Source organism: Populus euphratica, unplaced genomic scaffold, assembly GCF_000495115.2.
Source record: "Populus euphratica unplaced genomic scaffold, PopEup_1.0 scaffold84.1, whole genome shotgun sequence".
NCBI classification, from domain to species: Eukaryota; Viridiplantae; Streptophyta; class Magnoliopsida; order Malpighiales; family Salicaceae; genus Populus; species Populus euphratica.
In genome coordinates, this window is record NW_011499964.1 from 726,994 (window position 1) to 744,444 (window position 17,451).

Sequence of the window (17,451 nt, forward strand, 5' to 3'; positions counted from 1 at the left end):
TTTTACTTGTTTTTCATACTCCAAGAGGAAAGCCAAACAAAATGCTAAAATACCTTTTCTTTCTCACAAATATTATTCTTACATATCTCTTAAAAGAGCCAAAACTAATAAAATGGTGCCAACAAAAAAAAACTAATTAAATGTAGCCATGTGAAAAATAATAACATCAAAATCATTAAGAAAAAATAAAATACTTATTTATTACACTCTAATAAGATTGGCTTTTCAAATAACTTTTTTCCATTGGAGTACATATGGTAAAAAAAACTATATTTATACTATTCAAAATGATATTTTATCAATTTATCTCTTTAAAATAGCATCACTCATTATAGATGCTCTTAGGAACGAAAATCAAGAAGGAAAGAAAAAAGAAAAGAAAAAAATTGTCAACAACAAATTAGATGTCACTAAGAATGGAGGAGTCACCAAGACAATTCTAACAACGTCAAGGAAGGTCGTTTTTGGTTACTAATGTTTTTTGTTACTGATGGGGCACGTTATGTATGAAAACATCGAAGTAGGGAATGCACTATCCTTGTAATATATGTGTCATCCAACTTTTTTAAAATAATATTTTATATTTATTAAAATATCAAATTATCCACCAATTAAATTTATTATAACTAAAAAATCATGATGCAAATACGAAAAAATCTATGGATGTCAGTTAAAGAAAAATTTCTTTAAGGTTAATTTAGTTATTTTACCATATTTAAAAGTGAAGATTCAAAAATACTTATAGATGCTAGTTAATTAAATTTTTTTAAGGATAATTTATTTATTTTACTATACTTTAAAAATATAAAAATATCAAGTTATTCTTAATTAATTTGACAATGACTAATAGATCTTGTGAAAAAAATATACTACTCCTAATAATTAGTTCAATTATTTGTTTTAAGAAAGGTAAAATTATAGTTATATTGTTTCAATTCGAAGTATAATGAGCATGTACATGCAATGAAACCTCTAACCTTCATAATGTTAAATAAACTGTGTGTCTTTTATATATATATATATATATATATATATATAAAGACACCCACGTTATTTAAAACACAGTTAAAATGAGATAATCACACAAAAAAATAACTTATAATTAACAAGTGGTAAAACCTAGCCTATGGAATTGGTGGGTCAAGCAATGACCAAATAAGGAAAAAAATTATAATTTATGAGACTTGAATTTCATTCCTCTATTTTCTAAAGTCTTATTTGTTTGTAGGAAGTAACTTTTATTTTAAAAATTGATTTTGATAAAAAATAAATTCTTGAAAAATTGATTATTTTTTAATATTTAGTTATTCAAAACTACTATTATCTAATAAAGACCTACAATTTCTAATAATGAACCAAAATAACCTACACAATTGGTCACGAATGCTTTCTGACAAGCATTGGACACAACAGATTGTGTGAACCAAAAATCTATTAATAGGTAAGAGCACGTTCCAACCAATTCCTAAAAGATATAAATTTGGATTAAATTCGAACTAGCAACCAATCCTAGCATTAAATTATTGAAAAAACTCATATAAATAAAAAATCTTAAATAGTATTGATCATAAGACATATAGCTGTCACTATAAACAAGAACCAAAATTCCAACCGTAGTAATTAATATTAACAAAATAGAAGTAAGTGGTTCAATTAAGTGCCCGAACTCTAAGAAAAAATCATTGTTGATGGTCCAAGACCATACATATTGATAAATGAAACTATTATTTATTTGGTGAATAAACAAATCAATTGAAAAAACCATAACTATGCTTAACAATAAAACACTAAGAAAAGCCCATATAAGATGAAGTCTTTTTGTTGACATCGGAAAAAGTAGCAGTCCCATTCCTATTAACATAAGGACTAAAAGTGTAATGAAAGATATAATCCATAAATATTGATATGTATGTTCCACAAAAAAGATCTTATTATTTTTAATTTAATAAATTAAATTCTTTCTTGTTTATGATTCATTGACTCTTATCTCTTTTTAATTTTTAAAGAATCAGTCAATTAAAAAAAATGATTTAAGTTTAACTTATTTTATAACTGCCTTGACAAAATGTCATAAAAAATAAGTTAAAAAATATTTTAAACTGCCTTGACAAAGTGTCATAAAAAATAAGTTAAAAAATATTTTCTAGTATTTGACAATACTATAAAAAATAAACTATAAAATAACTTATTAATATTTTTTTAAGTTTATTAAAAGAATATGAATTTAAAATGACATTTAAAAATCATTTCAAATAAAATAAATAACAATCAAATGAATGAGAACCAAATATAACATAAAAATTAAAGAATAATGAAAGTGAAAAAAAACCTCAATCTCATAAATTTTTTCAAATAAAATAAATAGCAACAAAAAAATAAGTATCAAATCTAATAGATAAAAAATCTCAATTAAGAAAAAGAATAAGAGAAAAAAAAAACTAAAGACTAAAGTTTATATAAAAACAAAATTAAATCAAATTTAAATCAATAAAATTGAAAAAGAAATAATAAAAATCAAGAATGAGGATAAAATTTGATATAATCAACAAATAACTAAATATTTTTTAATTTCTTAAAAGAAAAACACTTTTTTCTAAAACCAAATTAAATTTTTCTTGAAATGAAAAGTATTTTTTATTAACTAATTTTTTTAATAATAAAAAAATATAAAAAAGTTTGAAATAATTTATAAAAAACCACTATCCATGCAAGAAACAAATCCTAAATTTATGCACATAACTTTACGATTCTTTGTTTATGCTTTATACTTTGCAAACTATGTTTATATTACAGTACAATTAACTCAATGGTCCGACCAGTGACCTAGTAGCTGAACCAGCTACCTGCATTCGCTTAAAAATTATTGTCATGATTTCTTAATTTTTTTTTTTTATGAAACTTACTTTTCTTCATATTATGATGTTTTTATTTAAAGAAAAAAATACTTCTGATAACATAAATGTTTTCATAAAGAAAAAGAAGAAATACAAAACCCGTTAACAGTGTTCACAATTCACAGAGAGCAACCGTCAAGATCATGTACTCGAGGTTCTTAGCTCGATAGATAAGCTGGATCAGTTAAGAAATTGAGGGTCAGACTTAGCAACGATTCGCGTTGTAATAACCTTTAAAGAAAAGAAATTCGACGTGGCCCAAATCTGCCAGATTATCATAACTTTTGTGGCCGTGTGATGAACAGAAGCCATTGTTTTAGGCCTAAAAAGGCCGAAGGAAAGAGAGCCTAGGGGCTCTCGGCCCTAGGCCGATGTAGTCACCCTCGTTCATGTATAGCTCCACCCAGAACAGTCACTAATCTAACTGGCAATTTACACGCATATTGCTAAAAAAATAATATAATGGTGGCGACAAGATTCTCGCTAACATGCATCAAAAGATTAAATCGAGCATTTTACTGCCGCTCAGCAATTGAAAAATACAGAAATGCATCTATATCCATGAGATACCTACTTCAAAAGGTGCTTGCAGAACCTTCAGATTTTTATCATTCCACCAAGGACAACAATGTCTCAAGCAAAGTCTAACACAGTCCACTGAAATCATGAAAAACTACGTTCAACGCACCGCACCCAAACAGAGAACAATCATCCATCTACAATACAAGAGGCACGAGGAGAAATGTGTCACTATTTTACTTTCAAGTAATTGCTAGTTGGATATTAATAAAACCAACAACAAGATGTTTGACAGTGAACTAAAGAGTGGCAACTTGGAAAATTCCTCGAGCCACACAAAGCTAACAAGTAATGATCAGACGAATTGAAGACCACGTAAGAACAATACACCATCGCATAAAAAGACAACTTTTGAACAAATTAAGCTGCAATGAGAACAATCTAGCTCCGGGAAATTAAGTTAGGGGTGTAGATTGGAGCTCTACTAAAAGATCTTCAAATTACACAACCATGTAAAATGACCAATATATGACTGATCTCTTCATGCTTCTTGGGCAATCAAAATTATCCTCCATTACGTTCTTAGGTTTATAAACAGCAAGAAGCATGTAAAATCCTAATACAAGCTTTATTCAACCACCTTCTCATAATGTGCTTGTACAAAATTTGCTCGATCCCTCTGACAGTCATCATAGATCATCATTGCAATCTGAGTGAATACAACAAATTAGTGTGGTTCCTTTATACCTACACTTGCATGAATATGAATGAAAGAAAAGCCTTGGTTTTGGTTAAGTCAGCAAACAGGAAAACAGCTTTCAATCCCATCTAATGTTTCTATACTCCAATATAGCATCAAATTAGTAACTTAGTTTCAGCGAATGAATAATGAAATAAAAAACATAGAAGCATCAGTACTGCCTCAATTGAAAATTGTTTAATTCATTATTGAACCATTAAAGGTGATCAGTTGTCATTTGAGAGTACTTCTTATAACATGAATCTAGCAAACTCATTAAACAGATGAAAAATCAACTTCAGTGGCTGAGGAATAAATGAATTCCGCAACTCCATAACATTAGATGAAACTGGTCAATCTCTCAACTTTTGACCTCATCTCTAGAAAAAAACCACCTTAATCTTACACAAGACTAGCATTCTCCAATACTTTCAAAAGTTGACAACAAAAGAAACTCAAATGACTCCCATCTTTCATGGCTTGATCCTCATCTAGGCTTGCCCTTCCCTACAAAAGGATAGAAGAACAAACATTCTTTCATTTTGCAAGGGAGAGAAGCAAAGAGAAAGAGGCCAGATTATTAAAAACCCAAAAAATCTTAACGCATAAATAAGACAAGATTCACATCACAACGATTTCAGTACAGAAGGCCCTTCCTGATCTTATTCAAACCAATCACATTTCTAAGCCTTCAAAGTTGCCCTCACTTCCCTAAACACCTAATTCAAAAAGGGTTTTACAAGGTATCAGAATACAAACTTATATAACATCAAACGGAAGAGAAACTAGCAGCTACCATTACAAAACTCCGTATTTAAAAAAAAACCACTGACAGCCTAATAGAAATTGCAATTAAGTCAAATATTCCCTCATCAAAATCTATAACATAAAATATAATTCATATTCCACCCGGACAAAAATGAGGAATGTCAAACAGGCCACTAAACTTATTCCACAGCTTGTATACAAATCAAGATTCAAACGTTCCATACCATAGAAGAAAGTTGTAAATCAACGAAAGATGCAACCAATCATTTGAAATAAAAATACACAAAATTTACCTTCAGGGGTCCAACCATAGCTGCGGCGAGAGACGGAGAGCATTGAATTAAGCAATGCGGAGGCGGTGGCAGTGTGGTATGGAAGCATTGTCTCTACACAGAAACTCATCTCCACTGGCGACCTTTCAAATTCAAAGCCCACAAAAAAAAAAATCAAAACTTCAATTTAAAAATGTAGGAAAAAGGATAATAGCAATAAAAGAGTGGTGGGTTGATTTTTTTGGGTACCTGAAAATACGATGAGAGAGAGGGCTTTCTTTGGAGATGCGAAATGGCGAAGAAGCTGGTTTGGATCCAGGTTTAGGTGTGGACGCCAGCCTGGCAGCCGCAGAGGTTCTGGTGGCAGTAGAACGGAGGAAGGACCTGGCAGCTGCGGTGGCGGACATGGCTACTTGGGGTTCGGGTGTAAGAATTTGTTTCTTGGGGTTTTGGCAGCTGAAGTAAAAATATAGGGTTGTGACAACTTGTGAGTGTTGTATGTATGCACTTGTACGAGGGAAATGGCGTGTCCTCGTAGTTTGGGTTTATGTTACATTTGGTCACTGTGCTCCTTTTGTTTTCTAATATGGCCTTCTTGACGTGATCTTTACGTTCAATGTTTTATTGAGAAATTACAAGTTACTTAAGGTGCATTGCTGTCTTGTTCACAGACCCTCCATGATAAATAGAAATAGCTAACAATTATACATGTCTAGTAGCAATTATTGTAATTGTCACCTTTGATTTTGATTTTGAGATGGTTTCCAAAAGTTTTGCTCTCCAGCTTATCTCTACTATCCATCTCATTCCCAAGCTATTGTGGAATATACTACTGCAAGGACTAAGCAAATCCAGTTTCATTCAGCTCCAAGGACTAAGCAACAAAAAAAAAAAAGTTTCATTCAGCTGATTTAGCAAAGCAGCAGAGAAACCAGCAAGTTCTGTACAAGGAACTTTGAGTTAGCCAACAGTGGATCGATGCTTTACTGAAATGTGAAATGGATATAGCTGTTCAATTTACAATAAATCCTTCTAAATGCAGAGCAGGAGTGAGCAGAAATGATGAATGCCAACGATGTTATTTCCCTTCAAATCCTTCTAAATCATTTTCTCGACTTGCTCTTACTTCTGCCCATCTTTTCTAGGGTGCCAAATAGTAAAGGAATGCAGATCCCTTGAGACATATCTGCCCTGCGTGCTCTAGAGACTTCAGAACTTGCAGCCCTTATAGCTCTTATGCCTATCTTTTCTCGTTCATCTACATGGACTCTCCTTGGGAAATACAAAGCTCCATTCCCCGGTCGAATTCCAATCAGCCTGCCCAGCGGCACACTATTGTCTTGGAAGAAGGATGCTGATGACTGTAAAAAAAAAAAAAAATGCAACACAAGGCTTACTTCCCGTGGAAACAATTTACGATCAACCTCTGATGCAGCAGAGGTTCTTAGTGATTTATTTTTGAAGTCGATGAAGAGTTTGATTGCTTTCTCAATTTTCACATGATCAGTGATGTGGTTTAAATACTAGTTTGAAAGCAAGAAATATGCCATGACAAGACAATTGGGAACAACGAGAAGAGTAAGAGAAGCACCAGAAAAGCATGTACTTCCCAGAATTCTTTTCCCGGAGTCTCTGCTATATGTCCTATGAAGAGATGGATATATATATCCATTTTACAAGTCATTCAGAAATAATTCCTGTGGGCGAAGTTCAAACTGGAAGATTCAGCTTACCAATCTAGCTACTGGGATGGATGAAAAACGCAGAGTCACATGCCACAGCACATGCACACACTTATATGAAGAACAACAGGAGGTGGAAAAGCAGAGTTTTACCTCAGTGTCAAGGTTGGAAGATGAGAATGAAGAGAAACTAGATGAGCGTATGCGCAGGGAATACGGTTCTACTGGAGCTGCCTGTATGCTCTCCATCACTCGAAGTCTTGTGTTCATCAGGCCGAGTGGCCATCCATTTGATGTTTCATTGTCCTGGGAATAGGCACTAGTTAATCAACACATAGCTGAACCAGATCAATCACCTACTGACTAACACCGCGATATGTAGCCAATAAAATCAATGGCATCTGGACATTCTAAGTTAACAGCAGGCAAGGATCCTTAACCATGTCCAAAGAAAACTGAAAAACTACAGAAAAGGGAAATGACAGGGTCAAATAGAAAGCTATCATAATCCATCCCTTGAAAAACTATAACAAAGAATTTAGCGTTGATTGAGTTGAAGATTCAACTCTAATAAATTTCCCAATTTATTTCTTACCAAAAGAAGATGAAAGAAATTGCAAGATGACTGCAAGACAAAGGCTAGCTAGTCCACATCTGTAGAAATTATTGCTCTAAAACCTCCTATTTTCAAGGAAAATTCTAAAAGCATTGAAGTCTTACATGTTACCCTCCCTTAAAAAGCATATTGTGGAAAATCATGGAAATGCTTGATTAATTAATTGTTGACTTTGAATGGAAGCACTAAGCAAACACAATAACAACTAGGTGGAGGCTTTTTGTGATAAGAAAAGGACGTATCATCCTGGAGGTAGCAGCATTTGCAAGCTCTCTTTAGCAGAAAGATGCTAAAGAGGAACAGTCCAAGTCTGAAAACTTCATCGACAGCAAATTGCTGCGGCGGATTATATAAAGAACTTCAAGATCTACGCATACAGTTGAGGACTTCTGTAACTACAGACGGTGTCCGGAAATTTATTTCCTTAATTCCAAGATCCAGTGAGTGATAAATTAATGTTTAATACCAATTAGAATAGTACTGAGTAAAATGATTCTACAAGCACAAACCCTTCCTCTGCTATTATATGCAGTATTCTCTGCTACAGACAATAACTAAGCATGTATTTATATGCAAACAATGTTCCTTCAGCAAGCCCACAAACTGTCTTCAGATTTGAGCTTTTGGCACTCTGACCACAAACTCAAGACATTCTGGGGCGGACATCTCCAAAACCGAGGAAGGGTATAAATGCATGTTGAAGTTTCGTCAGAAACAACCTCAAATCACCAAATGGTGGGCATATTTCTCATCTCACTACACAATAAGTTGAGAAGAGAGCAATAAATGGGATCTCTCATGGGTTTCACTATAAACATCCATATGAACTGCAAATTATTCTTCAGGCTTTCCATTTACAAGACTGATAATGTTAGTTTCTGCATCAAAAACTTTGAAAAAGAACTAGAGATGCAAATGCCTCTTCTTGGAACACACATCCGTTGGTCATCTGCTTTGCTGATATAATAATCATTGCATACAGCTGCAATCAGGAATTTGCACTCTCGATTTCCTTTATTTGTTGGAGCATGTAAATCACACATGTCAAATCGTAACCATCAATAAACTAATGAAGATCATTTTCCAAAAATCAATTCCATGAGCCACCATATGAATTCTCATAGCAGAATCAATTATAATTTTCCATTTCAGGGGATTCTCTGTGCTTTCTCAGTCCTCAAGAGAAACTCAAGTCTTTACCAGCAATACAATCCAGTAGAGATATCTACAAGTTTTCCCAGAAAAGAAGGAAGGAAGAAGGAGAATCCTAAAAGACTGGAACTAACAAAACATACTAGCAGAAATATGTTAAGCTTGACATGCAACAAAACAAGAACCAACACAAAGAAGAAGGAATCTTACCTCAGCAGCCATGATGCCTGTTTTCTACAGCTCTGGCCTCATGGAATGAAATGAAAGAAGAAGAAGATGCTAACAGTCCCACAGGGAATCTAATTACTCACGTTAAGTAAGAAAATGTGTATGACAAGTCCAATGAGAGTTCACTCCAAATTCTTCCTTAAACTAGAGACAATGAAAGGTTCACGGGTCCCCCATAGACAGTCTTTCTTTAACTAGCAATTGACAATCACCACCAAGATGCTCGACCGCTCTACTTACCCCATTTTTTACAACCCTCTACTGTGATCTGATCGACCAATAAAACAGTCCAAAGTGAAGAATAAGCTGGACAATTTTATGAATTCAGGTCAATGGAGTCTCTGCCCACCAGCCCAACGGTTGATCAGAAGAAGCTTTACCTTAATTAGAACACAATATGTGGAGTAATTGAAGCATCACCCTGCATTGAAGGCAACAGCACACCTCATTAAATATGTAGCAATCAAAATTATATCTGCATTTTTCAACCAAGCGATTTATGCCTACTCAACTAATATTTACAGCAAATCCATTCGCATCTTATAGCCAAAATTGAGGGGAAAAAAAACTATCCCAGATATTACATGATGGGAAGATTAAGAAAAAATGTAGAGCATGAGATTAGATTTCTGAATGTTCTTGGTTTTTAGTTTTAATAATTAATACATCTTTTAACTAGTTTTCGTATATCAGAAAATTAATAAGATTCAGTAAAATCATACATAGTTTCTGAACTTACAAAGCCAGAAGGTGGCTGAATCTAATATCAAAATATTTTAGAGGGAGTATAATTCAATATTTGAATCGATTCTGACTTTTCAAAATGGGAGTGCAGTTTGTTTGAGTCAAATGCATCTAATTATAATTGTGTTTTCATTGCAATAATAATTATTTTTAAAAATATTTTTTATTTAAAAATATATTAATTTTTTTTTTTTATATCATTATATCAAAAACAATCTTAAAATATATTTTGACAACAGTACAAAGATAAAACTCATGTTTGGGATTGTAGCTCAAACAAAATTAAATATAAAATTTTTATTTAAAATTATTTTTTATGTTTTATATAGTTTTAATATATTAATATTAAAAATAAATTTTAAATAATAAATATTATAATACTTTTTTTAACTAAAAAAACACTACAAAAAATATTATTGTCATCATCCAAACACCTCAATGGCAACATCGGAGTCAGATGAGCACTTATCACCATTGCATAGATGCACAGGTATAAACTACATGTCAGGGTCCTTGATGCTGACATGGGGACAGAACAGTGGGCCATCAAGCCCATAAAAAAGGTAGGAAATCACGATCAGCTGATGACAACAAGCGGGACCCAATAGAGTACGTCGACGTGGCAATGAATGATGCAGTTGAAAAGTAATGTTTTGGTGATTAGATAAAGTAATTTATTAGTTAGCAAGCTCCCCTACGATGCCGGCAACTTCTTCGTCTCCCCTACGGCACTCTTCCCTTCTCGTTAAGCATGTTTCGGTCGAGTGTGGATCACCAATCTGCTTCCTGAAAGACTGCCCATTTCGTGATTTGTGTGACTGTAATAAGTTTCGTGATTTGTTGATCAGCAATCTGCTTCCTGCAAGAATGCCCATTTCGTGATTTGTGTGCCTCGTTAAGGAGTTAGGGCAGTGCCGACTGATAATCTGATACCAATGCCCTGTGATCTTGTGGTGTGGGCACTTGGGATTACGGCACCGACCACCAGATCAGGGTTCGAGCGTTGTTGCTTCTCTGAACCTATCCACCCAAACCCAGCACTTCTCTACTTTTTCAGCTTTCTTCTTTGTTCCTTGTGTTCTTTCCCTCTCAACGGAAAATATGGAGTTCCCTGTAGAAGAAGGAAAACCTACAGCAGCTCAATGAGAGATCACATGAAATAATGCAAGAAAAGTTGTTTAACGTATCCCAAAAAATGACATTCCAAAGGGGAATATTAGGCAATGCAAGTGGAAGATGAATCCAAATTGTTGAATGATTAATATTTTGATATATTTTGCTACGTAATGATCAAGAGGTTGGCATACTAGCTGGTCCAGAAACCACTGGTCCACGTACCCATACTACGTTCCGTGCCACATCAAATCTATTCAAGTGTAAAACAAAATAAAGAACATGTGGGTGTAGTTAGGTTATTTTTACGATGATGAAAAATCTCAAATGCATATTGAAATTGTAAGCTTGAGTGGTATGTTAGGTAAAATTAATTGATCACAATTGAATAAAAACGAAACAACTTGATAATATTTGTGTGTGTGTGTGTGTGTGAGAGAGAGAGAGAGAGAGAGAGAGAATTTCAAAAGATCTTATATTCATGAAATCTTGGTTGTATTTGAATAGGTAATCCAAGTTAAAAATGATATATAAAATTTTATGTGTGAACTACAATCATTTAGATGTAGAATATTAAAAAATTATTTTAATTTAATAATTTAAATGATTAGATAAGATTATTTTTTTTCAAGTAAAAATTATTTAAACTTAAAATTTACATAGACTTATATTATATTATTCTTAATTTTTATCAAATAAATAAAAATGATGAAATTTAAATTTATAACCATTTAATCATTAAAATTCTAATATATTATGTTAAAGAATTATCTTAATTTAATAACTTGAATTATTAATTGATATCGCTTTATATGATTTATATTATTTTTAGATAAATACCTTTTCTTTTGTAATTAGTGCTTTTTAATAAAATCTCAATTTCATCTTTGTTCTATTTTAGAATTGTTACAAATAATTAGTTTTATTTTGGTTACCATGCATGTCGACTCTTGAAACCGAGGAATACCGGGGCTCGGGAAAACCATGCAAAGTTCCTCAACTACTTTTATTTAGTCCAATCAAACTCTTTAATCTTAAATCAAATCCAGTCAAATCAAACACTACATTTCTAATTAAAGGTGATTTAAGCCCCTTCATCTTGCTTTGATTATAATTAACGAATCCAACATTCGATGATCTTGCTGGACAGATAATCTAAAATTGCGTTTAAATGTAAGTAGAGTGGTTGATTTGGGGTGTTAATGTGATGATGTATTAAATTTTGTTTTTTAAAATATTTTTTTTTGAAAATTTATTAAAATATTTTTATATCTTTTTTTAAAAATTATTTGTATATCAATACATCATAATAATTTAAAAACATTAAAAACAAAAACAAAAAAATCTAAATTTTCATATAAAAAAATATTAAACTCGGTCACAAACACATAATCTAATATATAATATAGGATTTTATTTGATTAAACTAGACAACTAAAGACGCTGAGTGTATTTTTAGCCAATAGCACACTGTGAACATTCTGGGGAAAATTCTCACAATAATACACATTACTATAGTAAATTACTTGCATCGCTATCAACAAGGTCGTTGTAGTATAGTGGTGAGTATTCCCGCCTGTCACGCGGGTGACCCGGGTTCGATCCCCGGCAACGGCGTTTGCCTTTTTTCTTTCTGCGTGAAGAATAACAGTGGGAGAGAGTAACCAATTGAATGTGACGGAGGAGTAGCTGTAGCTTCCGTCTCTGCAAATATCAAAGATTACATTGGGTAAACAATCAAACAGGAGCCTGTTCTCAACTATATTTATTTTCTTGGCCCAATATCACATTGTGATCCAAAGACTCTGTGACCCATTTCTGCATTTGCTCTTTAGCTTTTTATTTATTTATTTTGCGTTTTAGGCTTTGCGTTTTTATGTATAGTAGCAAGAAGAACTAAGACTCCTACTCTTCCGAGTTGTGTGTATGATATTAAAACTAAAATAATTAATTTATACCGGTCTTCATGAATTGATAAAGTGTTTTAGTTAATACTTAAATTAGTCACCCACACTATATTGCAGATTGTATTAAATTTTCCTTAAATATAATAAAAATATTTAGACCTTATTCATATTTTTTTTAATGAAAAAAAATTAAACCATGTGATGGTTGGTTAGATATGACCTAGTTAACTTTACAGGATAAAAACAACTCGAAATAACTATAAAAATAAAGTTTGATAAAAAATATTTTAAGAAGATATTTTTTTTTATGTTAAAATAATAACATATATAGATTGACTTGGATCAATATGTTTAATTTATTATTCGAGTTATGAGATTATACTAACTTGATAGAAAATAAATTATAAAGTTTTATTTATTTTAATGATTCTCAATAAGATTTTTGGATCTTTTATCTAATATTCCTTTTATTTTTATATTTTCTGGATGAGTGAGATAATTTTTAATATGCATGTAATATAAATAAAATGTATATTGATTATATAATAATTACAACTAATTAATTTCTTAAATATTTATATATGTTGTTTTATTTTTTGTGTATTCATCTAGTTTTGAATTTTCAGTTGCATTCTACCTAACTATATTATATTTGATGTGATATAGATTACTTTGATAATTACATAAATATCTATGATATCTTGATATAAGTTAATAGCTTTATGCTAATGAAGAGTAGTTAGTTTAGATATACATGATATTTTATATATTTAGTTAGTGAGAAAGACATCAACTTGTAGCTGTTGATCCTTTTATATTAGTCAACTTCAGATATTATTTGATTATTTTTAGATATCATATAATCTATTACATGTATTTTACTACTTTATAATAATATATTTACCTTAAAAAATCTCTTTTTTTGTTCTTAATCATTTTAAATAGATTTTTAACATGATATTTATGATATCTTTAACTTCCAATCCCACGTAAAATAGGGAATTATACTATTTTGATATTGTTTTTATTTTACTTTAAAAATTATAAAATATTTCTTTTAACATAAATAATTATTCCAATTAAAAATATTGCATTCATTAAGATAAACAAGATATTTAATATAAAAAAAACTTTATCTTGATTGAAAAAAAATCATATTTTCAAGTTTAATAACAATGCAAAAAAGTTTTGTTTTTGCAATTAAAAAGAATTTGCCCCCTGGAATAGCGAAAACATATAAAGTAGTAGACTCTAAACCTTTAATTATCATTCATAAGCTTTATACAAAATAAATATATGAAATATATAGTATGTATAACTATGGATAAAGGCACATATTCTATATTGAAAATTTTAATTTGGAAAATACATTTGAGTTCTATTAATCATCAAATATATTGAAATGATTTTATTGATAATTAATGAACATATTGTCTTGCTCGGAAGAAATTCATTCTACGTACGAGAATTAAAAGAATTAACTCCAAATAAAAAATATTTATTTTTTATATGAAAATATAAAACATACTGTTAATTTTTAAATTCAAATCCATTTTCAATTATAAAAGAAATTGAAATATCAATATAGTTTCTACAAAATAGGTCAACCCCATTCTTCCAACACACAATTATTTAGACATAAAAACAAATATAAAATAAGTTTTTAAAATCACCCATAACCTATATACTATACAAATATTTAAAATACTTAAAACAAGTCAACAAAAGCTACCGATTCACATGATAATGCAATACAGTTACTTGTGCTGATGCTTTGTATCCGGTTTTGTTATATTTTGAGTTAGTGCAGCCGTTAACGCCGATGTTCTCTAGTTCACGTGGTTTGGTGTTCGACTCGAAACCCCAGCAACCAGGGTTCGATCATCGGCATTCCTACGGAAATGATACGCAACAGCAATAATAATAATAATAATTCCCCAACAAATAAGGTATTCTAAAATACCTTTATTCTTACGGTTATTTTTTATCTAGAAATTTAGAAAAATAATGATTTTTTATTTTTTAAAAATTATTATATAAAAACGTTTTAAAAATATTAAAAAAATATTGATTTAAAATAAAAAAAAATCCAGATTTTTTTAAAAGTAGGTTAAGACAAATAAAATTTCTAAGAGTTTAAACCTGAAAATTACATATATTTTGACAACAGGAAGTCGTTGTAGTATAGTGGTAAGTATTCCCGCCTGTCACGCGGGTGACCCGGGTTCGATCCCCGGCAACGGCGTAGAACTTTTTGTTCATTGCTTTCCACCTCCGACATTTTGGAGAGAGCCCATTGGTACGTTTTGGGCCTTCTCATTTTGTGTTGATTAGCAAGAAGCCCGCAAGAGAACCTTAAGAAAATAATAACTGCCAGTTGAGAAAAATCATCATATCGGCTCAGAATAAATTGGCTATTATAAGTTGCTTACTGTCCCGCCCTAAGCCGTGTATCATATGAAATTTTTTTTTTATGGTTATTTTTTTTTCAAGTCATAAAAAACTAATGATAAAAAATTCAAAGATGGTATTTTTTTTAAAATATTTAAATAATAACATACATTATGAGGTTTAATTAATCAAATCTGTACTCTAAATTTTGAGATATTATTGGATTTAATAATATTTTTAAATAATTTTTCAATTAATTACATGAAAAAATAAATATTTATAAAATCAAACAACAACTCAAAATCAAGGCATTTGTTTAAGACTATAGTAGTTTAATAGAATATAAATTCAAAACAAATTATGTATTTCTATTTTTAATAAACAAAATTTACTTGTCTGTGATTTAATTTATGAACAAACTAAATTTCATAACTTTTTTATTTTTATGAAATCACTCTTCATGTAATTGATTTTTTTTATTTTTTTATTTTTAATATTAAATTTTTATTAAATTTATTTTAATTTTTTTTCTAACATGTCACTTTTTTTCCAAAAATAAATATGGGTCAAATTTATTACCAAATTACATGGTAACATAATATCCCAAACACTCTTCAAAACTCAAATAATAAAAGAAATTAAAATGTGAGCCATGTGGGTAAAAAAAAGAAGGGAAGAACCTTGAAGGAAAAAAAAAGAAGAACGTATACAATTTTCAAAAAAGAAATGAACGTTGAAGAAAGAAAATTGGACAAAATGGATAGCAGGATTGGAACTTGCATGGAAAATTAACAAATTTAAAAACCATCACTTTAGCTAGTCATCTATGTAAACAATTATTGATCATTCAAGCCTCTCTTATTTTTAAAGTAAAAAAAGATGTTGATGATGTACTCAAAATTTACATTTAAGGTGGTATTGTGCATGTTTGTCATCCCACGATATTTTACATGCTTATTATGCTCATTAAATTTATAGGATATTTAATGAGTCGTAGAATTAATCGTGAAGTGCGCAAGCTGACTCGAGAACCCACATAAAAAAAAGAATGAGGATTTGTATTTTTTTGGCTAAAAAACAATTTTCAAATTATTTTTATCTAAAAAATCTTAAAATACCATAAAACCTTTTATAAAAAACTTAACAAATCTAAAACACCCAAAATCTCTTCATGTTATTTTTAAATAATTTTTTCTTGTCTCTTCAACTTATAAAATGCAAAGGAAGTGAGCTTTTGGATCAAAATTGAAATTGTAAAAATTATAGGGATTGTAGAGAAAGAAAAATAAAAGTACGAGGGTGAAAAGGAACTATTAACCTCAATTTTGAACTAACCATGAGGTTTCTCCACGGTTTATACCGTGGTCATCTTTTTTTGAAATTTGCCCATCATTTGCCAATTTTGATAAATTGCTCGTCAAATTTAGCATGGAAAACTGCAATTGAAAAAAAAAGAAGACTAAATTAAAATTTGTTTTCCATGGCACAGCTCACTATTACAGTGAATTCTCTAGGTATTTTAGTACATTTTTTAATTTATTTATCCACCAATTGAATGATGTAATATAACATATACTTATTCATCCATTTCCCATATCTAAATAATATATTTGTTTTGTCTATAATAAATAATCACAATCCATTCATATGCTTTCTTCTTCTATTACCACTTAGAAAGTTTAATATTGATCAATCTTTTAAAGGCAAAACCACTTTTCTCCTTTAATTACTTTTCTTTTGATTTTTATTCTGATTATTTCTTCTTTCATTTAGTTTTAATATTGTTTATTATTTTATTTCTTATTATGTTTTTTTTGTTATAATTGTACACGTGATTTTTTCATAATTTTTAAACATATTTATTAACAAAACCTAACAATTTAAGGTTGTAAATTCAAATGTGTAATAGTTTAACTACTAGAATAAAATAAAGAAAATTCTTCAAGGGGTGTAAATAAAAACAAGTAATGGTTAGGGTGTTTATTCTAATTCTTTCTATAAAAAAATTAATCCAATAACAAAAAAACCTAACTAAACTCGATTTTGTTTTTTATTGATGTTTAGAAAAAAACACACTATCACCAAACTTATGAAATCATTTTATATAAAAATTAATAATTTTTATAATTAAAAGAAAGTTTAAGTCAATAATTTTCTATTTCCTCATCATTTTCATGAAAAAAAGGTTTTTATACAGCCTTATTAAGCCTTGATTTATATAAGAAAAGTCATGGATAACCATTAGCTAGCCACTCACTTTCTCCATTACTCCTCATATGCACAATTAAAATTACCCATCTTTATTCTCTCATGTGTTTTAGTCGGTTTCTTTTACAAGTATAGACCACATTTTTCCTATAGTTTATCTTTTTTTTCTTATACTCCAAACTTCATGACTCCAATATATAACATTCACATGGTTGGAC

At 30.3% G+C, this 17,451-nt stretch overlaps 2 protein-coding genes and 2 non-coding genes across 7 annotated transcripts; 2 read left to right on the forward strand and 2 right to left on the reverse strand.

Annotated features, from left to right (window-relative positions):
- Nucleotides 1-3,312: 3,312 nt before the first annotated feature.
- LOC105138897 (uncharacterized) lies at nt 3,313-5,679 on the reverse strand. Of its 4 annotated transcripts, none has more exons than XM_011045131.1 (3): nt 5,442-5,679; nt 5,214-5,335; nt 3,313-3,610 (listed from the first exon to the last, which is right to left on the reverse strand). In XM_011045131.1, the coding sequence occupies exons 1-3, from the start codon at nt 5,597-5,599 to the stop codon at nt 3,603-3,605; spliced, it is 288 nt and encodes a 95-aa protein (XP_011043433.1). In that variant the 5' UTR covers nt 5,600-5,679; the 3' UTR covers nt 3,313-3,602. The 4 variants fall into 4 exon arrangements, with proteins under 4 accessions (XP_011043433.1, XP_011043430.1, XP_011043431.1 ...); XM_011045128.1 differs by lacking the exon at nt 3,313-3,610 and adding an exon at nt 3,630-4,122 and having other exon boundaries at nt 5,442-5,678; XM_011045129.1 differs by lacking the exon at nt 3,313-3,610 and adding an exon at nt 4,332-4,659.
- A 472-nt stretch (nt 5,680-6,151) lies between these two features.
- Nucleotides 6,152-9,372, reverse strand: LOC105138896 (uncharacterized). Its single transcript, XM_011045126.1, has 3 exons — nt 8,853-9,372; nt 7,028-7,180; nt 6,152-6,553 (listed from the first exon to the last, which is right to left on the reverse strand). The coding sequence occupies exons 1-3, from the start codon at nt 8,862-8,864 to the stop codon at nt 6,296-6,298; spliced, it is 423 nt and encodes a 140-aa protein (XP_011043428.1). The 5' UTR covers nt 8,865-9,372; the 3' UTR covers nt 6,152-6,295.
- Nucleotides 9,373-12,272: 2,900 nt separating this feature from the next.
- TRNAD-GUC (transfer RNA aspartic acid (anticodon GUC)) lies at nt 12,273-12,344 on the forward strand. The gene has a single exon. It is a non-coding gene; the product is annotated as a tRNA-Asp (tRNA).
- A 2,463-nt stretch (nt 12,345-14,807) lies between these two features.
- On the forward strand, nt 14,808-14,879 carry TRNAD-GUC (transfer RNA aspartic acid (anticodon GUC)). The gene has a single exon. It is a non-coding gene; the product is annotated as a tRNA-Asp (tRNA).
- Nucleotides 14,880-17,451: the final 2,572 nt, after the last annotated feature.